Source organism: Tachyglossus aculeatus, chromosome 11 (genome assembly GCF_015852505.1).
Source record: "Tachyglossus aculeatus isolate mTacAcu1 chromosome 11, mTacAcu1.pri, whole genome shotgun sequence".
Lineage (NCBI taxonomy): Eukaryota > Metazoa > Chordata > Mammalia > Monotremata > Tachyglossidae > Tachyglossus > Tachyglossus aculeatus.
This window is the reverse complement of record NC_052076.1, coordinates 49,555,972-49,578,947: the sequence shown is the minus strand read 5'-3', so window position 1 is coordinate 49,578,947 and position 22,976 is coordinate 49,555,972. Positions and strand designations below refer to the sequence as shown.

At 44.3% G+C, this 22,976-nt stretch overlaps 1 protein-coding gene across 2 annotated transcripts in view; it reads left to right on the top strand.

Moving 5' to 3' along the window:
* The window catches only part of TERF2 (telomeric repeat binding factor 2), a 34,535-nt gene extending 13,475 nt beyond the window's left edge, over positions 1–21,060 (top strand). Inside the window, exons 3-10 of one of the 2 annotated variants that reach the window (XM_038753947.1) lie at positions 801–931; positions 5,510–5,596; positions 5,987–6,133; positions 10,442–10,548; positions 12,956–13,348; positions 15,629–15,714; positions 16,844–16,890; positions 19,861–21,060. In XM_038753947.1, coding sequence (XP_038609875.1) covers positions 801–931; positions 5,510–5,596; positions 5,987–6,133; positions 10,442–10,548; positions 12,956–13,348; positions 15,629–15,714; positions 16,844–16,890; positions 19,861–20,019 — 1,157 coding nt within the window. In that variant the 3' untranslated portion in view covers positions 20,020–21,060. Of the gene's footprint in view, positions 1–800; positions 932–5,509; positions 5,597–5,986; positions 6,134–10,441; positions 10,549–12,955; positions 13,349–15,628; positions 15,715–16,840; positions 16,891–19,860 lie in introns of both variants that reach the window. The other variant, XM_038753946.1, reaches the window with a different exon arrangement.
* Positions 21,061–22,976: the final 1,916 nt, after the last annotated feature.

Genomic DNA, 22,976 nt, shown 5'->3' with positions numbered 1-22,976 from the left:
GAACAGTGCTTGGCGTATAATAAGCGCTTAACAAATACCATTATTACTGACAATAACAGGCGCTTACTATGTGGCAGACGCTGTTCTAAGCGCCGGGGTGGATGCAAGTAAATTAAGTTGGACACAGTCCCTCTCTCACGTGGGGCTCACAGGCTCAATCCCCATTTTACAGATGAGGGAACCGAGGCACAGAGAAGTGAAGTGACTTGCTCAAAGCCACACAACAGACAAGCAGCAGAGCTGGGATTACAGATGAGGGAACTGAGGCACTGAGAAGACCTTCCGGGCCTGTGCTCTAGCCACAACGCCATGCTGCTTCTCTAAGCAGATTTAAGTCCTCTTGAAATCTGCCAACGGTGACGCGCTGTGCATGTTTCCGAGAGAGTAACTTTAGTGTTCTCTCAGTATTTTTCCCATTCTGCACCAAGGTTATTCTCTTTTAACCTGCAAATTCTTTTGGGGGCTCGGGCCTGACTGACCTCATGTTGGCTGTTTTCCTCCGGCACACCTCCCACACCGGAGCTTCTTAAGGTGGCAAAGTGAAACGGACAGTTTTTTAATTCACTTTGCTGTCCATGTGCTGGGAAACCTTCAGTCTGATTGCCGAACTGGATTTTTCTTTTTAACCTCTTTCTGTATCACACTGTAATTTTTGGTACACACAGGTGGGGCAAGCGCCTTGAGTTATAGAAGAAAATTGTATGGTGGATGGGTTGAGGTGGGTTCTCTACTTGCACAGGAAAAGGGCTCCTATCAATAATTCGACAGCTACAAGTGAAAACCTTTCTTCCTTCTCCTAGACTGCTCCTTCGATATGGAGGCTGAACTCACGCCTCTGGAATCCGCTATCGTTGTGCTGGAGACGATTAAGACAGAGTTTCCCCTGACAGAAGCTGTGGTAGAGTCCAGCCGAAAACTGGTAAAAGAAGCTGTAAGGATCCATTTCTTATTTTTGCCTTTGCCCGTATTAGAGGTTTGGCGGATTTGGAAAGCACGCACGTTTTTCAAGCAACGGGCGGCACCTTCCTGCTTTTGTGGTGTGGCGTTTCGGGTGTGGGCTGGGGCCTCTGTTCTAGCTTCTACCGTCGCAGAGATGCCTTTCAGATAACGGTGGTGGGTACAGATGCTAAGATAGCAGTGGAGATACGTTATAAAAGTGGCCATCATCCACTTCTGTGCCCGTACCGTCAAGGAAGAGTTGAGGGTTAGGGGAAAATAATCAAATAATCGAGTGTTTTCTCACCCCCTTTCATAAAGGAATCCCATGTATTAAACGCGTCTAATCCTCTGCCAAAGTTGCGGGGGAAAAAACCCGACTTAAATCAGATTAGCTCTGCCACTTGTCGGCTGTGTGACTTTGGGCAAGTCACTTAACGTCTCTGTGCCTCAGTTACCTCATCTGTAAAATGGAGATTAAAATTGTGAGCCCCACGTGAGACAACCTGATCACCTTGTAACCCCCCAGTGCTTAGAACAGTGCTTTGCACATAGTACTTAACAAATACCATCATTATCATACTCCACCCGCTTCACTTTGTCCCTTTCTGTAGTCACACCAGCTTTTAGGCTAGGTTCAATCATCATCATCATCAATCGTATTTATTGAGCGCTTACTGTGTGCAGAGCACTGTACTAAGCGCTTGGGAAGTACAAATTGGCAACATATAGAGACAGTCCCTACCGAACAGTGGGCTCATAGTCTAACCCAGCACTTAGAACAGTGCTTTGCACATAGTAAGCGCTTAATAAATGCCATTATTATTATTATTATTATCAGAGCTTGGAACCCTGTTTACCTTGATCTCTTCTTTGCCTCTGATCTCTTGATGTCACCAGTTCCTGCGTCCTCCCGTCATTAGAAAACCAGAAAAAGATTCTTAGGTTTAGAGAGCCCTTTTTTACATCTTTAGTTAAGTATCCTTATAACTTGTCCAAAGTCCACTAGATAAATTATTCAGAAAGTGATTAATCAAATCCACACTGACTAGATTGGCATGCTCGCTCATAAATGCAGGTCAGGTTCCTCCTTGTTGAATTTTCTTGAGTAGGAGGGGGAAGCAAAGAGGAGAATGAAGCTCTCTTCATGGGGAAGAGAAAATGTAAATATGTGTAAAAAAAAAAAAAATGAAGTTCCTGTTGAAACATCCCGCAGGAAATGCAAATGAAATGTAAATAGCTCATTTTGTAACCTCAGCTTTGAAGAAGAGCTTGCTGGAAAATTTCTTTGCAGCTACTTTAATTCTTAAGCAATAGAATTAAACATTAGTAGGAAGAATCATGCTTAGATTCATCAAGAATAATAATGTTGGTATTTGTTAAGCGCGTACTATGTGCCGAGCACTGTTCTAAGCGCTGGCGGGGGGGATACAAGTTAATCAAGGTTGTCCACGTGGAGCTCACAGTCTTCATCCCCATTTTACAGATGAGGGAACTGAGGCACAGAGAAGTGAAGTGACTTGCCCAAAGTCACGCAGCTGAAAGTGGTGGAGCCGGGATTAGAACCCATGACCTCTGACTCCCCGAGCCCGTGTTCTTTCCACTGAGTCACGCTGCTTCTCTAATCTAAGAATCTGCTCCTTAGTATTAGAAACTTAGTTAACTTGAAACTTCTTCCTTTGAACTCATTCTGGCCAGGCTGTCCAGGTTGACATCATTTGATTTCACCACTCTGTCACTTGTTTGGTGACTGGGTTTTTATGCAGTAGCTTTTCATATTTCGAGTACTTCTCTTTCTGCTTCTGAACGACTGAAAACTTTTATCACCTGATTCTTAGTGTGCCTTCTGTTTACAGTTGGCATCCCTCATTTTTAGGGTAATTTTCGTAGCGATGTGATTTTCAGTTTCCAGAATGCTAAGGAGTGAAGTGGTAAATATTAATCTTTTATTAGTAGTTCATTTTGAGTAAATCTTTGATAATCAACCGCTTATTTAGCACAAATTTATTACAATCAGTTATTAAAGTTACAAAGCAGACACCCTGAATATTCTTAACTGGTAGCACACCGGCATCATAGACTTCCTAGCAGACCATCTTTGTATGTGAATAAAGGATCTTCCCAGAACCCAGAAAATCCAGCCATGAACTCTTCCAACTTTGCTAAAAACCAGCTCTTTCTCTTCTGATACCCAAGACTTTTAGCCATTGATCAATCCTGCCGTAAATTCTAGATCTTAGAACTAACATCTACAAGTTTTCCGTAAATTTTAGATCTTAGAATAAAACTAACATCTACAAGTTTTAGAGTTGCTGAAGCTTCAAGTGGAAGAAGAAAAATTCAAGTGAAGAGAAGCTGCAGTCTCTATAGGATGTATTAATTCAGGAACTATACCAGAAGTGATGTAAACTTCTGCAGCTTTAATTATCTGGAGAAAGCCGATGCTTTTTTAAACGTATTCATGTTCTTGTTGGCCCCAGCATAGTGTTATGTTACAGTCTAAATCTGTGAGTGGGTTTGGGAATCTGATCGTTGTTAATAGCCGCGCTTCTGGACAGTAACTGTAAGATGTTATCAAGACAGCAGTGAAAGAAAATGTGGTTGTACCTGTCCACAGAAGCACATTTGACACCATTTTTCTTTTGCCCTGTATAGCTGGGCTAAAGAGCCAGGAGAAAGTGAATATTCTGAGTCTTCGTAAGTGACATTTCCTAAAGCTTTTGCTTCTTTTGGTGTATCTGCCGTAGTTTGCATGCTGGATACAGTCATGATAATGGTATTGGTTCTTTTTCTCTCTCTAGAGCCGTCTCCCCTTCATAAAGCTCTTCTTTCTTTTTCTTGGTAATCTATGTGAATGCAGGCAACAGCATTCTCTCACTTTGAGAGAGATGGCACAGTATACTAAGGCTTGATCGTATCCCTTTCTCCTCCCAAAGGATGATTTTGACTCATTTGAATAAAGTGATGAAAGCCCATTTCAATTTATTTACTGGAGATCATAGCCAGTCTCTAGTCTGTTAGCAAAAGAGATGAAAGACCACTTCAGTTTTCATTAAAAGCACCTATTTACTGGAGATCATAGCAAATCTTGAGTCTGTTAACACTGGTACCTTTTTGCTGGGAGAGGCTCTGAAAGATAACACTTTGAAAAGTAAGAACTTTACTTTCTTTGTTACTCTTTCCCTTAATCTAATTCAGAATCTTTCCTTATGGGTATTTTAGATTGTGAGTCATCACCCCCACCCCCACCCCAGGGACCATATCTAAACTCCACCTTTGTCTTGTCTCTCAGCACTCAGTACAGTGTTCTGCAGACAGTAAGCGCTTTAGACTATTATCGTTACTACGTTTTTACATTGCTCTTTGATAATAAATCCAGATTTATTGCATTTCTCACTATTTTAAAGTATACTTATTATGGCCATTTTTTTTTTAGCCTGGGAATACAGTTGTATTCCCAAATTAGATTGTCTAGCGCTTTTTCATTTCACTTAACACTCTTTTCAGGAAACCAGTAAAGAGCGCTAACTGGGGTGTAGCAGTACTTTTCTCATGAATCCTGTATCTTATACAGAATTTCCCTATTTGAGTCTTTAAAAAAATCACATTTTTCACAAGCCTCAACCCATACTTTATAGATAATTCCAAGTGTACCTAACTAAAATATTCTCAATTTTCACCTGCTTTTTATTTATTTCATACGTCTCTGTGTGCTGTTTTTTTAAAAATCCGTAGTTTACCCCTCAGTACTTTACACTAGCCTTGCCCCTCGGGTCTGGATGGGTGGCAACTGTTCTTATTAACACTCTTGGCAGACCGAAACTTCCTTTTCCTTGGGAGATAGGGCACACTTTGGTGAAGTTCCTGTGTCCCTGCTGTAGCCTCCAAGGCCTCTTAATATACCATGTAGAATGACAGTGTATGATGTAGATGAACCAGGATTGTCTTCCTTGTTTATTCCCTGAACTGTCAATTGAAATTGCTGTTTAAGGGGTTTGTTTTTTAAAGCGGGAGGTCTGGTGGTTCTTTACCAAACTGGCTTCAGGGTTTTCCTATGCCAAATTTGCAGAAAGCTGTGGGTAGCAAACAATTTGTTTTTAAATGGCAATCTAAAAAGATTTCGTGAGGAACCCTGACTTGAACAGAAATCATTAAAGCTAATGCTTGCATACAGAACTGAGCTAACTAAATATGTTGGCTATGGGAATGAACTACCTGGAATTCATCCTGCCTCTTTTGCGAGGACGTTGTATTAAAATAGGCTGCACTTGCAAACGTTAGGGGTTTTCACCCCTTAAGAAAATCGAACTCACTGTGGAATAGATTCCCATCTTTAAAAGAATGAAGACGGGAAGGGTCTTCCTCTGTAAACGGGTTAAGAGTTGTTTGCAGTGATTTTAAAACAGGGTCATTTTCATTTACGGGAATTTGGTTTACTTGTGGGCAAATCCTCTTGTTGTTAAAAGTCCTTTTTAGAATGGTAAAGGAGTTCATTGTGAGTCGTAGAATCCTGAGTCCATATTTAGTTATTATTAAAGCAGATCACAACTAAGCCTTGTTTTGTTTTTTATAGGCTGTTATTATTTGTATCAAAAATAAAGAATTTGAAAAGGCCTCAAAAATTTTGAAAAAGCATATGTCCAAGGATCCCAGTACCCAGGTAAATTAATTCTGGCTTTATCTGTCAGGGTGGGAGAGCAGGGGGATTCCTAGGTTGATTTTTTGAGTAGTTTGAGTTCATTTCATTGCCTCTGTTGGGAAGCAAGGAGAGGCACTGTCTTCTCTCAGAGTATTAATAAGTAGTTCTCGACCTCAGATGTCTTAGGCAGGAACAGGGGCACAGTAGAGATGCCAAGGGCATGTGAGGGGGGCTTGGGGGTTGTTTGCCAACTCAGTACACCAGTGCCAAATACCCAGGGGGTTGCTCTTTTAACTTTGAACTGCTAACTTTGCCTTTGACACCACATCACAAACATTTAGGCAGCTATCTTTGCAGCCTTTGGCGCCAAGTGTTTAATGGAGGCGGTTGTTGTGTTTATTCATCATTCAGAAACTGAGAAACGATCTCCTGAACATTATCCGTGAGAGGAATTGGGCACATCCTGTGATACAGAACTTCTCTTATGAGACTTTCCAACAGAAGATGCTGCAGTTCCTGGAGAGTCACACAGATGATGCAGAGCCCTTTTTGCTTACGGTATGTAAATATTTTGTCCTCCCTTCTCTTCTGTACCCTTCTGACAGAGGGTCCAGAGAAGGTCTTATCCCAGGTTAATTATTATTATAATTGTTATTACTACTGCTAAAAATAATAATAATTGTAGAGGTTTTATGGTATTTGTTAAGCCTTTACTATGTGCCAGGCATTGTTGTAAGCGTTGGGATAGATACAAGGTAATCAAGCTGGACATGGTCCCTATCCCACATGGGGCTCACAGTCTTAATCCCCATTTTACAGATGAGGTAACTGAGGCCCAGAGAAGTGAGGTGACTTGCCGAAGGTCACACAGCAGATAAATTGGGGAGCCGGGACTAGAACCCAGGTCCTCCTGACTCCCAAGCCTGTGCTCTAACTACTAGGCCACGCTGCTTCTCCGAAATGCATACTAAATTCCAAGCACTGTACTAAGTGCTGGGGTAGATAGACTCCAGTCATCCCTGTCCCACATGTCCCACAGTGTGAGGGCAAGAGTGAGTAGATATTTAATTCCAGTTTTCTAAGCCAGTAATAATAATGATGGCATTTGTTAAGCACTTACTATGTGCAAAGCATTGTTCTAAGCATGGGGTGGGGGGGGGGATACAAGATTAGGTTGTCCCATGTAGGGCTCATAGCCTTAATCCTAATTTTCCAGATGAGGTAACTGAGGCACAGAGAAATTAAGTGACTTGCCCAAAGTCACACAGCAGACAAGTGGTGGAGCAGGACTAGAACCCATGACCTCTGCCTCCCAAGCCCATACTCTTTTCACTGAGCCATGCTGCTTTACTGCTTTCTAATATTTCATCTATATGGGATATCATTCATTCATTCATTCATTCAATCATATTTAGTGCTTACTGTGTGCAGAGCACTGTACTAAGCGCTTGGGAAGTACAAGTTGGCAACATAGTCTACATAGTTGGCAACATAGTTTATAATTCTCACCATCTCCAACTTCAGTCAAGTACTTCTGAGTGACCAATGTATCACCCGCTTTTTAGAGGCATATATTCTGAGACCTTTTTCTTATATCTTTTTTTATGGGCTCTATTGGCTGTATTTAAAATAGATGGGAATTTATTCCTCACAATCAGGGAAGGCCAGACTGTGAAGTGAATTTTGAAGGGATGGCATTAACTTGGCTGCTGCTCTCCCAAGTGCTTAGTACAGCACTCTGACCCCAGTAAGCATTCAATAAATACCTTTGATTAATTGACTGAAAATCTGGAAGGTGCACAATCAGACATGGATGAAAGAGACCTAAAGGGGTTATCTTTTACAAAATCAAAAGAAGAGAAATGATAGAGGTGATCATGTAAAGAACCAAGATTGAAACGTTTGGACTTGATATTGAAGCAGTATGGCCTTGTACGGGTCTGGCGATGAGAAGACCTGGGTTCTAATCCCATCTCTGCCACTCGTCTGCTGTGTTAGGCAAGTCACTTTCCTTTTGTGTGCGTCAGTTTCCTCATCTCTAAAATGTAGATTAAATCCCACTCCCTCGTATTTAGACTGCGAGCCCCATGCGGGACAGAGACTGTGTCCACCCTGATTACCTTAGTACAGTGTTTGGCACTTAGTAAACGTGTAATACTTATTAATTATTGATATGGAGATTTTTTGGTGTCATTTTGGAAACAGTTTTTACTTCTATAATGGCATTAACTTTATAGTGACCCAGAGCTGAGCTGATAGTTTGCCCGTTCTTTGGACTGAAAAGCTAAATGGCACCCACAGCCCTCATCCGCCACAGGTCTAGAATACCTCCGCTTGCCTTCCGATTTCTTCTGAATTTGTCTGGCCTACTTTTCGCAGTATTGTCTCCCTGCACGCGTCCAATCGTTGGAACAGAGAATACAAACATTGTCATTTCAGGATTGACACATTGTTGTTAGATCACTAGCACTGTACATGGCTCTCACCCTGCTCTAGAATGAGTGTGCTTTAGAGATGACAAGCGAATTGACTGTAGATGGCAAATACCCAGAAAATCCTTTAGCACCTTCTTCTTCAAATTGCCGTTGGCTTCCTATCCATAGCGACTCCATGGACACCCTCTTCAGAACGGTCCATCTTCTGTGATGAAGTCGAAGAAAACAGAGTTTTTTTGCCGTAGATACGGAAGTGGTTTACCATTGCCGCCTTCCGCACAGTAAAAACTCGTTGTCTTTGATCACTTGATCATCCGCCTTTTATTCCGCTGCCCAGCACGGGCGAATCGACTCCGACGTTTCGGCTTAGACTTTCCATTAGCCCTGTGTGTCATAGCTCTAAGCTTCATCAGTGCACGCAAACTCTCCTGCCGCGACAGGCGTCGGTTCATAGAGCATTAACACCTTGGGAAGCCCTCATTAGGGGGGTGGGATCCAGAGGAGCGCTTTTGGCAAAAGAGCCGGGAGTGGTGATAGAGATGGATATGAGACTCATGAGAACCCGGTAAGTAGGAGAAAGATCCAGGGAATAAAGATATGTAGTGCTGCTGTCAAAACTTTATATGACCAAGGGCAGTCTGGATAAATGGGGGAGTTTGTGGGACTAAAACTTTCCTTCTAGAATAGGGGACCTTTCTATGGTATTTATTAAGCGCTTACTAAATGCGCCAGTTGCTGTACTAAGCGCTGGATTAAATGCAATTTAATTAGGCTGGACACAGCCCCTCAAGGAGCTCACCATCATAGTCCCCATTTTACAGATGTGGTAACCGAGGCACAGAGAAGTTATGTGACTTGCCCAAGGTCACACAGCGGACAAGGGGCAGATCCGGGGAACCCAGGTCCTTCGAACTCCCAGGCCTGGGCTCCATCCACTGGGTCACGCCGCTTTTTTCGGGCCTGCTGAGCCGACTGCCATCTTGAGAAGAGATTGCCAGAATGGAGTGTTTGCCGGCTGTTTTGAGCCTACATCTTCCTAACTGCAGGGTCCACTAGGCAGCAGATAAATCTTACTGGACTCCATCTGCGATAGCTGCTGATTGAATTTGAGTTTTGGGAATCGCCGCTGGACAGGGCGTCCTTTAATACTAAAGGGAAAACAGTCCCGCTCTTTGTCCAGAGAACAGAGCACTGCTCTGGGTAGCAGAAGACCTGGGTAACAGTCCCGCTTTGCCTGTAGCTAGCTAATGTGGATGAAGACTGCACAGGAACTTCATCACGTGCTATACCTTGCCCACCTACTCATTTTACGCTGTATCCCAGAAGGAAAATGACGGACAGGGATGAAAGAATGCGAGTTAGCTGTGCAAGTAATTAGCATCACAGTCAATTCCTCTGAGTAGTAATAATAATAATAATAATAATAATAATAATGGCATTTATTAAGCGCTTACTATGTGCAAAGCACAGTTCTAAGCTCTGGGGAGGTTACAAGGTGATCAGGTTGTCCCACGGGGGGCTCCCAGTCTTACTCCCCATTTTACAGACGAGGTAACTGAGGCCCAGAGAAGATAAGTGACTTCATCATCATCATCATCATCATCAATCGTATTTATTGAGCGCTTACTATGTGCAGAGCACTGTACTAAGCGCTTGGGAAGTACAAATTGGCAACATATAGAGACAGTCCCTACCCAACAGTGGGCTCACAAGTCACACAGCTGACAGTTGGTGGAGTCGGGATTTGAACCCATGACCTCTGACTCTAAAGCCCGCGCTCTTTCCATTGAGCCACGCTGCTTCTCTGAGTAGGTTCTGTGCCCTGATATCTCAAATTTAGGCTCCTCTGTTACTCCTGACAGGAGATTCACACCCTCATAGGGAAAATCATTTTAAACATTCATTCATTCATTCAGTCGTATTTATTGAGCGCTTACGGTGTGCAGAGCACTGTACTAAGCGCTTGGGAAGTACAAGATGACGACATATAGAGACGGTCCCTACCCAAAAGCGGGCTCACAGTCTAGAACATCATTCTGGTTAATGGTTTAGTACAAAAGATTTTTTTTTCAAAATCTCAGCCAGCCACCCTTAACTGAAGTATAGTTTTGTTTCCGTCATAATGAACTTTAAAAGCCGTGACGATAAGAAAAAAAAAATCCGGTTCTGAGGTAATCAGATATGCCTGCTGATCGAATGGTCCTTTCTCCATGCAGACCTTCGTAGGTGGTAGGCAAAGAATGCAATCTCTGCATTATAGGAAAACCGGGTGGGCGGTTGAAGAACATCTTGGGGAAACGTGGACTCTCTCCTGAGAGGCGCCAAGGCATATTAGGAGGTTTCCTTCATGAGGGCAGTGGAAGTGGGGAAGCATGGAGTTGGCAAAATTCCCTGAAGTTCTTTTTCGTATTATCCTCTCTCCCTTTCCAAGACGGCAAAAAAAGTTTTGAAGTCTCAGTCTGCCGCAGAAGGTACTGTGACAGAAGATAAGCACCTAGCACCAGAGCCTGTGGAAAAGCCATCCAAAGAACCCTTTCGGTGAGAAAAGGGTTCTTAACCCTGAGTTTTTATTTCCTTGAGAACGGTTGCATTTAGAAAGGAGCATCTATGCCGAAGTTGCACGTGACATTTTTACAAATGAGCTACAGCTTTCTGTAGGCGTCACTACTGTTTCTCCCTGTACGAAGACCCATTAATGCTCGGTGTCTTTCTCTAAGACCAAGGGTTGTCCTGGTTTAGAATGGCTACCTATTCGTTCCCCACCTGGAAAGGCCAGTAATTGTGTAGGATGCTAGAAGGAAGGCTAACAGGCTCCTCTCTCAACTATTTAGTCTTCTAGGTGTCCCAGCTCTAATCTGTAGCTGGGAAGGGCTGATGTTTAGGGTGATTTGGGGGAGAGGGGCGGCTCTTTGACAGGGACGATCCCGAAATTGGGTCCAGGCCGAGCAACAAGGGTGCCGGTTCTGAGATGGGGACAGTGAAGGCCACTTAGCCTCCAAGTCTTGGAAAAACTGCTAGTTTTGCCCCCACAGCTCTTCCAGCTGCCCATCTCTAAGTAAGAAAGGGCCCAGATTCCACCCATTCCCGGCTTCGAGCAGGGGAAAGGGCACCGTGGACCTCCCCGAGCCGTGATCCGTCTCCATCTTTGGTGTGTGCCTGCATTTTGCCCATCCTGTCTTGGGTGTATATCTTAGACATTTACTTCCCTGCCAGTATTTGTGTGTCTACACGTTCGTCTCTTCAGGAGGCGGCAGGTGTACGTACGTGCCTGTGCTCCTCCTTTTTTTCCTGAGTCCCACCCTGAGTTTGCCTCTGCACTGAGAAAGAAAACTTGGCACTTCTGCTTTCAGATAAAATTGGGAGTGCATGTATGGCTCGAGACAGGAATGGATCTGAAAGGTATCAGTGGTGATACCTTGGCTAGATACCATTGCGTGGTCTGCATGAAATAGCCCTATGGGTAGATTGAAAAGATCTGGTGGATTCTGGCTGTGCCTAAACCCCATAGCTGCCTTATTAATCAGCCGAAAACAGAGATTTGCTATTAGTACTTTTTGTTGTATTACAGGGCTGAAAAATAAGTTTTGATTGTAGAGGCCAGATATTTTTGTCACGCGAGTATCCCTCTACGCATGCCTTGGAATTGGCTCGGCCCTGGAGATTGACAGAAATGCTAGCCTCCTTTTGCTTCTTTCCCCCTGCCCGCTGCCTCGTCCGTGTGCCTGGACCACCAGGGCTAGGAAACGGGTGAAATGTCCTCCGTCACTCAGCAGGCATGCTGTTCTTGGCAGGCATGGCAATTGGCTTCAAAAGCAGTGTAGTTTATATGGAACAGCCCCATGTTAGGCTGGTGTTAAATATCAGGCTTACCCTGGGCAGGTTTTAAACTTGACATTTGATTGAAAAATCCTTTTTACCTTAAAACAAGATGCCTGACCTGCACGGACCTGGGCTGTGTTTAGTAATGGGCACACACATTGCGGTGGTTCAGTTCTGGGTCCCCTTTTATTCTCCATCTACACCCACTCCCTTGGAGAGCTCATGTGCTCCCATGGCTTCAACTACCACCTCTGTGCCGCTGAAACCTAAATCTCGATCTGCAGCCCTGATCTCTCTCACTCTGCAGTCTCGCATTTCCTCTTGCCTTCAAGACATCTCAACTTGGATGTCCTCCTGTCCCCTCAAGCTTAACGTGTCTAAAACTGAACTCCTTATCTTCCCACCCAAACTCTGTCCTCTCCCTGACTTTCCCATCACTGTAGACGGCACCACCATCCTTCCTGTCTCACAAGCCCGTGACCTAGGCATTATCCTTGACTCCTATCTGTCATTCAACCCACATATTCAATTCATCACCAAGTCCTATCCGTCCCACCTTCACAACATCGCTAAAATCCTCCCTCTCTTCTCCATCCAAACTGCTACCATGTTACTACAATCACTACTCTCTTACTACAACCCAACCCACACACTTTGGTCCTCTAATGCTAATCTTTTTTACTGTGCCTAGATCTCACGTATCCCTCTGGCCTGGAATGCCCTCCCTCCTCAAATACGACAGTTATCCTCCCTGCCTTCCAAGCTTTATTGAAGGCTTCCCAAACAAAGCTCCCTTTTCCTCTTCTCCCACCCCCTTCTACATCTCCCTGACTTGCTCCCTTTGTTCACCCCACCTCACAGCCCCACAGCACTTATGTGCATATCTGTAATTTGTTTATTTATGTTGATGTGTCTCCCACCTCTAGACTGTAAGCTTGTTGTGGGCAGGGAATGTGTCAGTTGTTGTAGTCTCTCAAGTGCTTAGTACAGTGTTGCGCACACAGGAAGGGCTCGATGAACACGACTGAGTGAATGAACGAATGATAGCTGGAGGTTTTGGAGAGGGGACTGCAGAGGAGAAGAGCAGGAATCAGTGCATTCTAAAATTTCTTCTCTTTGTTTTTAGACAGCTTCCTGAGAGTCCAGCCACATTTGGAATTTCAGCTCTGAAAGGGGCTTTCAAAACCCTGTCCAGTTTTCAAGATCCCGACGCAGCCTTCACCAAGCTGGACCAGAAAGACATTTCAGTTCCTGAACAAACGTCGCCTTCGGCGGTCCTCAAAAACAAGCGGCAAAGAAGAGCCGAAAGCCCATCCTCAGAGCCTACAGACAGTTCTGAACTGCAGCACAAGAATAAACGTTTGACAATAAGTAGATTGGTTCTGGAGCAGGACAGCCAGATTAGTAGTGAGCCGAGCGAGAGCCCTGATTCCTCGCAAGAGTCCGTCGTGTCTTCCGCATCCAAGCCTATGGTTCTCAAGTTGCATAACCAACCCCTATCTGGGGAGAAGAGTCGCAAGTACGAGGTTATCCCCTGTAGCGATTTTTCAGGCTGGTTGGTAGTCCTTTCTGGGACTGTCAGTGGTTTAATAGGTGTAGCAGCATTTGGCTAAATTAAGCATAAAAAGCTTTCTCAAAAATGCTCTTTCTACCTTAGAAGGAGCAGCCACACTATTATTTAGGGTCCATAAGATTACGCTAGAAGCACTACACTAGTGAGGTGGAGGAGGCCATAGCAGAACCCAATTCTCAGGCGTAGTTACATTTTAGTAAACTTTTGTTCCGGGTGCAAGGGCAATAAAGTTTGGGCCATTCAATTTTTTAAGAGGCTGCATTTTATCTATATGTGTGTGTGTGTGTGTGTGTGTGTGTGTGTGTGTGTGTGTGTGTGTGTGTAGATATATATATGTAATCCCCTCCCTTACCTTCCCAAAAAAGATTGAACTGAACTCCTCCAGTCTTCCGGCTTCTCTTGACTCCGCATTAGGAATTTGTCCCGGGGAGTGGTTTGGTTCCTATGTAAGTCAGGAACTTAGTTGTCGTAGTAGCGATAATATTTATTAAATGCTCACTTGGTGAAGTGCACTCAACTGAGCACTTGGGAAGTTCAGAACAAGCAAGTGACATTCCCTATGCAGGAAGGGCTTATACTAGAGTGGAAGAGACAAATAATAATAGGGAAACACAAAAGTATTCACAGAGTAATCATAATAAACAACCGAGTGTACAGTGAACTTCCAGTCAGAGGCCAGTGATATTGAAGAAATGTAGGGTAAATGGGTTAAAAATCTGGAGGCTGTCTCCTAGCACCTAGTGAGGGGCAGAGCACCCCCAATTATCTTGTAAGGTTGGGGGTTTGGTATCCAATTAATTGAGCAATTGTATTTATTGAGCGCTCACTGTGTGCAGAGAACTGTACTAAGCGCTTGGGAGAGTACAAAATAACAGTCGGTAGACACGTTCCCTGCCCACAACAAGCATTCTTGCGGGACCTCGCGTTAGGAAAAACTCAGGGACATAGTGTTCACCGTGGGTCTGGCCCTGTTCACATGCACAGTCATTTCCTCTGACATCACACTGTGGTCTATCCAGGCAGGTGTGCTTTGTCTAAAGGATAATAATTGTGGTATTTGTTGAGCGCTAACTATGTGCCAGGCACTGTACTAAGCACTGGGGTAGATACAAGCAAATCAGGTTGGACACAGTCCCTGTCCCACATGGGGCTCCCAGTCTTAATCCCCATTTTACAGACGAGGTGACTGAGGCACGGAGAAGTGACTTGCCCAAGGTCACAGAGCAGACACATGGCAAAGCTGGGATTGGAACCCAGGTCTTTCTGATTCCCACACCCATGCTCTGCTCGCTAGGCCACACTGCTCTCTCTAGCATTCCTAATTCTCCTAAAACATGAACGAAAGTACGTAATGAGCCGGCTGAATGTATTTTGAAACTTCAAGATACACCGCCTTTTTTAAATTGACATAGGTCTATGAGAACTTCATTTGAATAACTAGAAGGAAATTTTGCACATTTTTGTGGTGGACAGATCATTTCACTTAAAGTAGGATTCCCTTGAGGCTAGGAGTCCACCAAAACATTTTTTTAAGTCACGGGGTTCTCAGTGGCCAAATCTCTGGGAAGCCAAGCATCTGTTGTAAATTCCTTGTTTTTTAATGAAGCAAACATTTACTGCATACTTAATCAAATGAAGGATTTCCCAACAGTGCTTTTTATTACAGTTTAGCTTGGAAGTGCCGACCTGCACATTTTGAAGTGTGTTTAAGGAAGTTCTTCTAAGCGTAGTTACTGACAGGGGAGGTACAGCGTACCTGTGCTAGTTCTTTGATTTTTCCTAAGGATTTGTAAGCATTCTTACATTAATGAATACACTAGGTATATATCCTCTAACTTGAGCCAGGAGGGCAGAGTTTGAATTAAGTTCAAGGTCACCGAGGCCGGATCAAACCCTACTTAAGTACATCTGACCTCTCTAAGATTTCGGCCTGTGCAGGGCTCTGCCAGTGTGCCTTATGGGTGGGTAGGTAATAAAGGAAAGCAAGGCTCAGATAGGCAAGAGAATATTTGTTTGTTTGCTGTGTGTATTTATGGTGTTCTTAATAGTCTTCTCTGTTCAGTGTTTTTGAACCTGGTAGAAGTCGTTTCTCTGTTTATTTCCAAATTCTAGTTAAGATTTGAATCGCGACTGGCACCGCTCCCCTTTGTCTCCAGCTTACTCTCCCCCCTACGTGGGCTGGTCTAACGTTTTTAATTGATGTGGATGCTCTTGGTTTTTCTTCAGATCGCACAAAGGCAAGTGGAACAGTTCCAATGGGGTAGAAGAAAAGGACACGTGGATAGAGGAGGATGACCTTTTTCAAGTCCAGCGTAAGTTCAGAAGTCCTTTTTTTCCCTGACTTGCTCCCCTTTCTCATCCCCCCTTCCAGCCCCACAAGACTTACGTCCATATCTGTAATTCATTTTATTTCTATTAACGTCTCCCCTTCTCGACTGCGATCTCATTGTGAGCAGGGAATGTCTGGTACTGTTGTTTTGTACTCTCCCAAATGCTCAGTGCAGTGCTCCGCGCACCGTAAGCAATCAGTAAATACAACTGAATGAGTGAGTGACCTTTACTTTAGAGCCTGGTCGTGAGCCTGTGTTTTTGTCTGTGGTATTTTTGCTGCCATTTATCATGCTCTAAGGCAGTTTTCTCGCCTTCTGGGAAATGCTCCATTTCCTTGACTTTCTCATCTGGTAGTGCAGCATTTCTATCAAAGCAGCAGTTCCCCCATCACATCTCTCTTCCTGTTATCGCTGTGGCATCAAACTCAGTCTTGCTGTGGTAGAACCCATGGTATGTAGTCCTGACGCTGATGCTTTCCGAATAATTAAACTAGGAAGGTAGGAGAGGTCGCTGTTCTCGTTAATAGGCATATTACATCTCTATGCTGACTTTAATTTTATTATCTATTTTCTAGCAGTGGCATTTCTAGAGTGGTTCCTGGGTGCAGAGCGCTGTACTAAGTATGTAGCAGAGTTCGATACAACAGAACTGGTAGAGACATTCCCTTCCCAAAAGGAGCTTACTCCAGGGGAAGAGCTTAGTGAAGGTTCCTTTTCTTAATTCACTCTATCCCTGGTATTTATCAGGCGCTTGCTGTGTGCAGAGCACTGTTCCAAAATCTTGGGAGAGTACACTACAACAAGAGTCGGTATTCACGGTCCCTGCTCGAAACGAGTTTACAGTAGCTGGTTTTTATATTAGTACAAAGTGTGACCATATACGCCTTTAATCTTATGGGTGTTGAGGTATGAAGTGGAATGCCCTTTGCTGGGCTAGAAGCAGGCTGCTGCGATAAGTAAAGAAAATGAAAAACAGTGTTCACTAGTGTCTGGTTTGTTTATCCCTCTAGAATCTGAGAACATTGAATTGAACTGAGGCAGTCTGCCTCTTTTTTTTGCAGTTAAAAGTGAACGGTGAATTGTAATTTTCCCTGTGTCTGTTTTGTAGCAGGACCAGATGGAGAGGCCAATAATTCAGCCGTCAGTACCAAGAAGCAGGTAACTTAGAGCCTTTTGAAGCTCGTCAGGAAACAGGGTGCCAGTTTTTCATTCTGACCTTGGGGGAAGTGATGGATAAACGTAATAAGGAAACAGAAGAATGGATAAATTAGTGACTAAAAGGAGAACATTAATCGGCGTATGCAGAAATGCCGAGGGTGGTTGTTGGGTTGCCACAACCCGAGGTGGTGAAAATTAATGAGGGACCGTCTCCTGAAGGAGGTGGGTTTTCAGTGTGGCTCTGAAGAAGGGGAGGGCTTTGATCTAGCGGATTTGAAGGGAGGGGTTCCAGGCGAGCATGAGTAAACGGGGGAAAGGTGTGGACAGTGAAAGGGCAGCATAGTAGACCTGGAGAAAGTACAGAGAAAGGCAGCCAAGATGATCAGGTGTTGAGGCACATTCCCTAAATGATAGGTTGAAAGGGTTCTTCCTGAAACCTGTGAAGGCTGACAGAGGCCCCAGTCGAAGACTGCAAATTAGGAAGGGTATATCAGGTCAAACATGGAATTGTTCACCAAGCCCCTCAGTCATTCAATCAATCAATGGCATTTATTGAGTGCTATTTGCAGAGCACTGTACTAAGCACTTGAAGAATACGATACAACAGAATTAACAGACACGTTCCCCATCCATAACAAGCTTACAGCCCCTCGGCCCTAGGACGTTTAGGTTCAAGGCAAAAGGAAGTGCCTCATCTGCCAGGCGGAATTTGGATCTATAGTGCAGGCAGAAAATGTTGAGGTGATCCAAGAAAAGTTTGAATAAACTCATGGGTGAGAAATCCGTATTGAGTAATCGGTAGAGGAAACATTCACTCATTCAATCGTATTTATTGAGCACTTACTGTGTGCAGAGCACTGTACTAAGCGCTTGGGAAGTACAAGTCAGCAACATATAGAGACGGTCCCTACCCAACAGTGGGCTCACAGTCTAGAAGGGGGAGACAGGTAACAAAAAACATGTAGACAGGTGTCAAAATCGTCAGAACAAATAGAATTAAAGCCGTATGCACATCATTAACAAAACAGTGATATTAAGAAGTCTCAAGAAGGATTTAAGCGCTCACTGTATGCAAAACACTGAAGGAAGCATTGGGAAGAAATACACAGGTGAGAATTAGACATGATCCCTGGCCCCCAAGGAACTCACAGACTAAGACAAAGGAGATGTGAGATGGGGATGATGAGCAGGAGGGCACTGGGACAAGGAAACAGTTTCAGGGACATTGTGGCTCAGTCTGCCGGTCCCAGCATTTGACTTGCCAAAAGTCTTGCAGATGGAAGATTGGCATATTTTAGCTAGTCAAGTGTGGGGCAATCCTCCAGGCAGTCTTGCCAAATAGTAATAAAAATGATTGCGGTATATAAGTGCTTACTATTGGCCGGGCACTGTACTAAACGTTGAGGTTAGTTGTACTTCCCTAAGTACAGGGAAGGGCAGGGAGCTTGTCAGTCAAGTGCTTAATACAGTGCTCTGCACACAGTAAGCACTCAATAAATACGATTGAATGAACCCCTACTCCGTTCACTGCACTTGGACTGCGTTTTGGAAAAATGAGTCAAATGCCCTGCCTGAAGTCTCATTTTCTAACATGTCTAAATTATGCTCATGGATCACATTTGAAAGGTGTGGTGTCTGAGTGGGAAAGGTCCACAAGATAAGTGGGTTGGACACAGTCTTCATCCCCATTTTACAGATGAGGAAACAGGTCCAGAGAAGTGAAGGGACTTGCCCGAGGTCACACAGCAGACAAGGGGCGGAGTCGGGATTAGAACCCAGGTCCTCTGACTCCGTGCCCTTTCTACTAGGCAATACAGCTGAGCTCCAGTTCCTAAACTCCAAAAAGAAATCTTACTCTTAACCGTGAGATAGTAGGCTCCATCCTAAGTGGGGCAAGGGGGTGGTCTCGTAGCTCCTCGAGGGCAGGAATCACGTCTACTGTCAGTCTCCCAAGTGTTCTGTATTGTGCTCTGCACAGAGAAAGGACTATTTATTATTGGTTTTTGCGGGAGTTTCCTCATCTAACACCTGGATTTTGGACACAGTGGGTCATCATCATCATCATCATCATCAGTCGTATTTATTGAGCGCTTACTATGTGCAGAGCACTGTACTAAGCGCTTGGGAAGTACAAATTGGCAACATATAGAGACAGTCCCTACCCAACAGTGGGCTCACAGTCTAAAAGGTCGTCATGACCGTCTCTAGATGTTGCCAACTTGGACTTCCCAAGCGCTAAGTCCAGTGCTCTGCACACGGAAAGCGCTCAATAAATACGATTGAATGAATGAATGAATTTATTTTACTTGTACATATTTACTATTCTATTCATTTTATTTTGTTAATATGTTTTGTCTGTCTCCCCCTTCTTTCTCTGTCTCCCCCTTCTTCTCTGTCTCCCCCTTCTAGACTGTGAGCCCACTGTTGGGTCGGGACCGTCTCTATATGTTGCCAGCTTGTACTTCCCAAGCGCTTAGTATAGTGCTCTGCACACAGTAAGCGCTCAATAAATACGATTGATTGATTGATTGATTGATGACTCAGGGAGATCGCTCTTGCATGGAAACGGTTAGTGTAAAACAGTGAATGGGCCAAGACCCGTAGAAGTCGGCTGCTAAATTTGGGAGAAGCTATTTTACCGATTGATCTAATTTCGGAGATCGGGATAGCTTTCAAAAGCCACAGTGAGTTGACATGCCGAATATAGGCTGAATTAGTTGTAAGTGAAACACTGGGACTCTGAAGTCGTATGTTCACGAGTGGTCGACTCTAGACTCGTTGCTGTATAGTCCAACAAACCCAGGCCCTGCCCTCTGAGGGTTTCAACTCTGCGCCCAAATATGCTGCTTTCTGAGTTGCCCGCTCCGGGCTAGGAGTATTTTTTTCTTTTCCCAGTACTCTTCAGGTAGATACAGCTGGAGTGCGCCGATTGTAATACATCTCTCTCTCTCTCTCGGTTTTCTCTTACAGAAATGGACTGTCCAAGAAAGCGAATGGGTCAGAGCCGGAGTGATGAAGTATGGGGAGGGCAACTGGGTCGTCATTTCCAAAAACTTCCCTTTCGTTAACCGTACCTCCGTGATGATCAAGGATCGCTGGAGGACCATGAAGAAGCTGGGAATGAACTGAAAATGGCTTCCCGTCCTCAGAAATCACTGGGGCCCGATTAATCACTAGCCCTTTTACATTCTGTTGTTTCTTTTCTGAAGTTGATCTAAGATAACGAGAGATCTGGGCGACCTGCTTCTTAGGGGGAGGTCTTCAGCCCCACTTCTGTGCCATGGGAGGGGTGATGGAATGAAAGAAGGGGTGGGGGAAAAGAACGAACCCAGGGCGGGTGATGGCCCAGACAGCTTTGGCGGCGGCCCGAAGCACTTCCCTTGCCTGCTCTCTTACGATTTAAATCTGGAGTTTCTAATTCTAAGCTCTCGGAAGAGTAACCGGAGCCAAGTGGAACGTGCTGTGGGCAACCGCCCACCCAGCCCCGCGTACCGAACCCAGCAATACGTAGTTACTCTCTGGATTCGTCCTGGGTGAAGCTTTAACAGAATGGTGCAACTTCGTCTATTGTGAGCCAGGTGAAATGAGACAGTCAGTGTGGAGCCAGTGTGTATATTTTTTTTTTTTCCTTTCAAAATCGATCTAATCCGTTGTGATCCACATCCAGCCCCAAACCGCCTTGGCATTTACTCGGAATATTTGCTGGGCTGTAGGGGCGGGTTTAATCCCTAACTTCCATGTGGTTGAACTGGTGTGGTTATTTTTGTTTGTTTGTTTCATTTCGGTTTGGTTTGGGGGGTTTTTTGTTTGTTTGGTTTTTTTGTAAAATAGTGTTGTAGATGACCTGATGGTTTTTTCCCCTTCCGAATTTTTAAAGCTTTAAAACAATTAATATGGCATTTGTCCCATTCTTAGCTGTGAGATGCTTTCCCCAGCTTGATGCCCTAGTCGTGCTATGCTTAAGTGTTGCTGTGTTGCACTGAAGTCCATCATTCTCTTCTCCTTTTGTACTGTAATTTTGTGCTTGCTATTAAATCTTTCAGACACCCTTGAAAGTCCCCCAGGGTCTCTTTTAGAGCTTTCAGGAAAATGACTGTTTTCTGTAATATTTTTAGAATAATCAACTCGAATTATCATGTATGATATTCATTAAAGTTCTGCTCCACTCTGTTTCCTGTACACATCTCAGTGTAATACATCATGTGGGCAGTCAGAGGGGAAAAGTGACCTGACAAAAGAGATCGGTTTGCAACTCCATGGCAGAGAGCTTGTCAATCAAGTGCTTAGTACAGTGCTCTGCACAAAGTAAGCACTCAATAAATACGATTGAATGAACCCCTGCACTTGGACTGCGTTTTGGAGAAATGAGTCAAATGCCCTGCCTGAAGTCTCATTTTCTAACATGTCTAAATTATGCTCATGGGTCACATTTGAAAGGTGTGGTGTCTGAGTGGGAAAGGTCCAGAGGGGTGGAAAACCAGCAGATCTAACCAATCTTTCAAATGACAGCAGAACTATCCTTGCCAGCCACAAAAATACAGCCTAAAACTACGTGGACTCTTTAAAGTTTAGCTCACACTCCTCTTTTTCTTCACTTCCTAGCTTAAATTTTTTGGGAAAGCCCAGAGTCTGGGTGCTGCGTTCTGATCCGACCACTTTCTTGGCAACATAGTCGGCCGCGTTCTCTCTGGACGAGCCAGCAGTGAACTGGCAAAATCAAAAAGGTTTAATAAGTTCTGTACCTTTTTCCTCCCAATATGAGGCATTTAAGTAATATCCAACATCCCCAAATTGTTCCTGTTTTTCCGTGGCACCCGGGAGGGAGCTACACAGGCTTTGCAGTTGAATTCACCAAGAGCAGACTGAAGAATCCTGCTGCACGTTGCCCGTAAGTCACGCGCTCCCGTGAGCTGCTTTTGGTTATGACTCCGCGTTTGGTTAATAGGTTTGAAGGCCGTCAGGAGATGCTTTTACTTTTGAAAAACGGTCAGGGAGTAATGATAATTGTATTAAAGTGCTTACTGTGTGCCACGCACTAGAGTAAGCATTGGCGTAGATACAAGGTAATCAGTTCCCACATGGGGCTCACAGAAAGAGGGGTGCCCCGGTTCATCTCTTCTGCTCTGTGGGAGCAAAATCTGCACACAGTAAGCACTCAATAAATACAATTGATTGACTGATTGGGCGAGAGACCTTCCCTGCAGAAACGGGGAAGAGAGGGAGATGTGGCCATTCATTCATTCATTCATTCAATTGTATTTATCGAGTGCTTACTGTGTGCAGAGCACTGTACTAAGTGCTTGGGAAGTACAAGTTGGCAACTTATAGAGATGGTCCCTACCCAACAGCGGGCTCACATTTTAAGCCCATTTGTAAACTCCTGCCTGCTAACTCTGTTGGCCTCTCCCAATCGGACTCTATTTTAAGCCCACTTGTAAACTCCTGCCTGCTAACTCTATTGGACTCTCCCAATTGGACTCTATTTTAAGACCACTTGCAAACTCCTGCCTGCTAACTCTATTGGACTCTCCCAGTTGGACTCTAATTTAAGCCCACTTGTAAACTCCTGCCTGCCAACTCTGTTGGGCTCTCCCAATCGGACTCTATTTTAAGCCCACTTGTAAACTCCTGCCTGCTAACTCTATTGGACTCTCCCAATCAAACTCTATTTTAAGCCCACTTGTAAACTCCTGCCTGCCAACTCTATTGGACTCTCCCAACTGGACTCTATTTTTTTAAGCCCACTTGTAAACTCCTGCCTGCCAACTCTGTTGGACTCTCCCAATCAGACTCTATTTTAAGCCCACTTGTAAACTCCTGCCTGCTAACTCTATTGGACTCTCCCAATTGGACTCTATTTTAAGCCCACTTGTAAACTCCTGCCTGCCAACTCTGTTGGGCTCTCCCAATCGGACTCTATTTTAAGCCCACTTGTAAACTCCTGCCTGCTAACTCTATTGGACTCTCCCAATCAAACTCTATTTTAAGCCCACTTGTAAACTCCTGCCTGCCAACTCTATTGGACTCTCCCAACTGGACTCTATTTTTTTAAGCCCACTTGTAAACTCCTGCCTGCCAACTCTGTT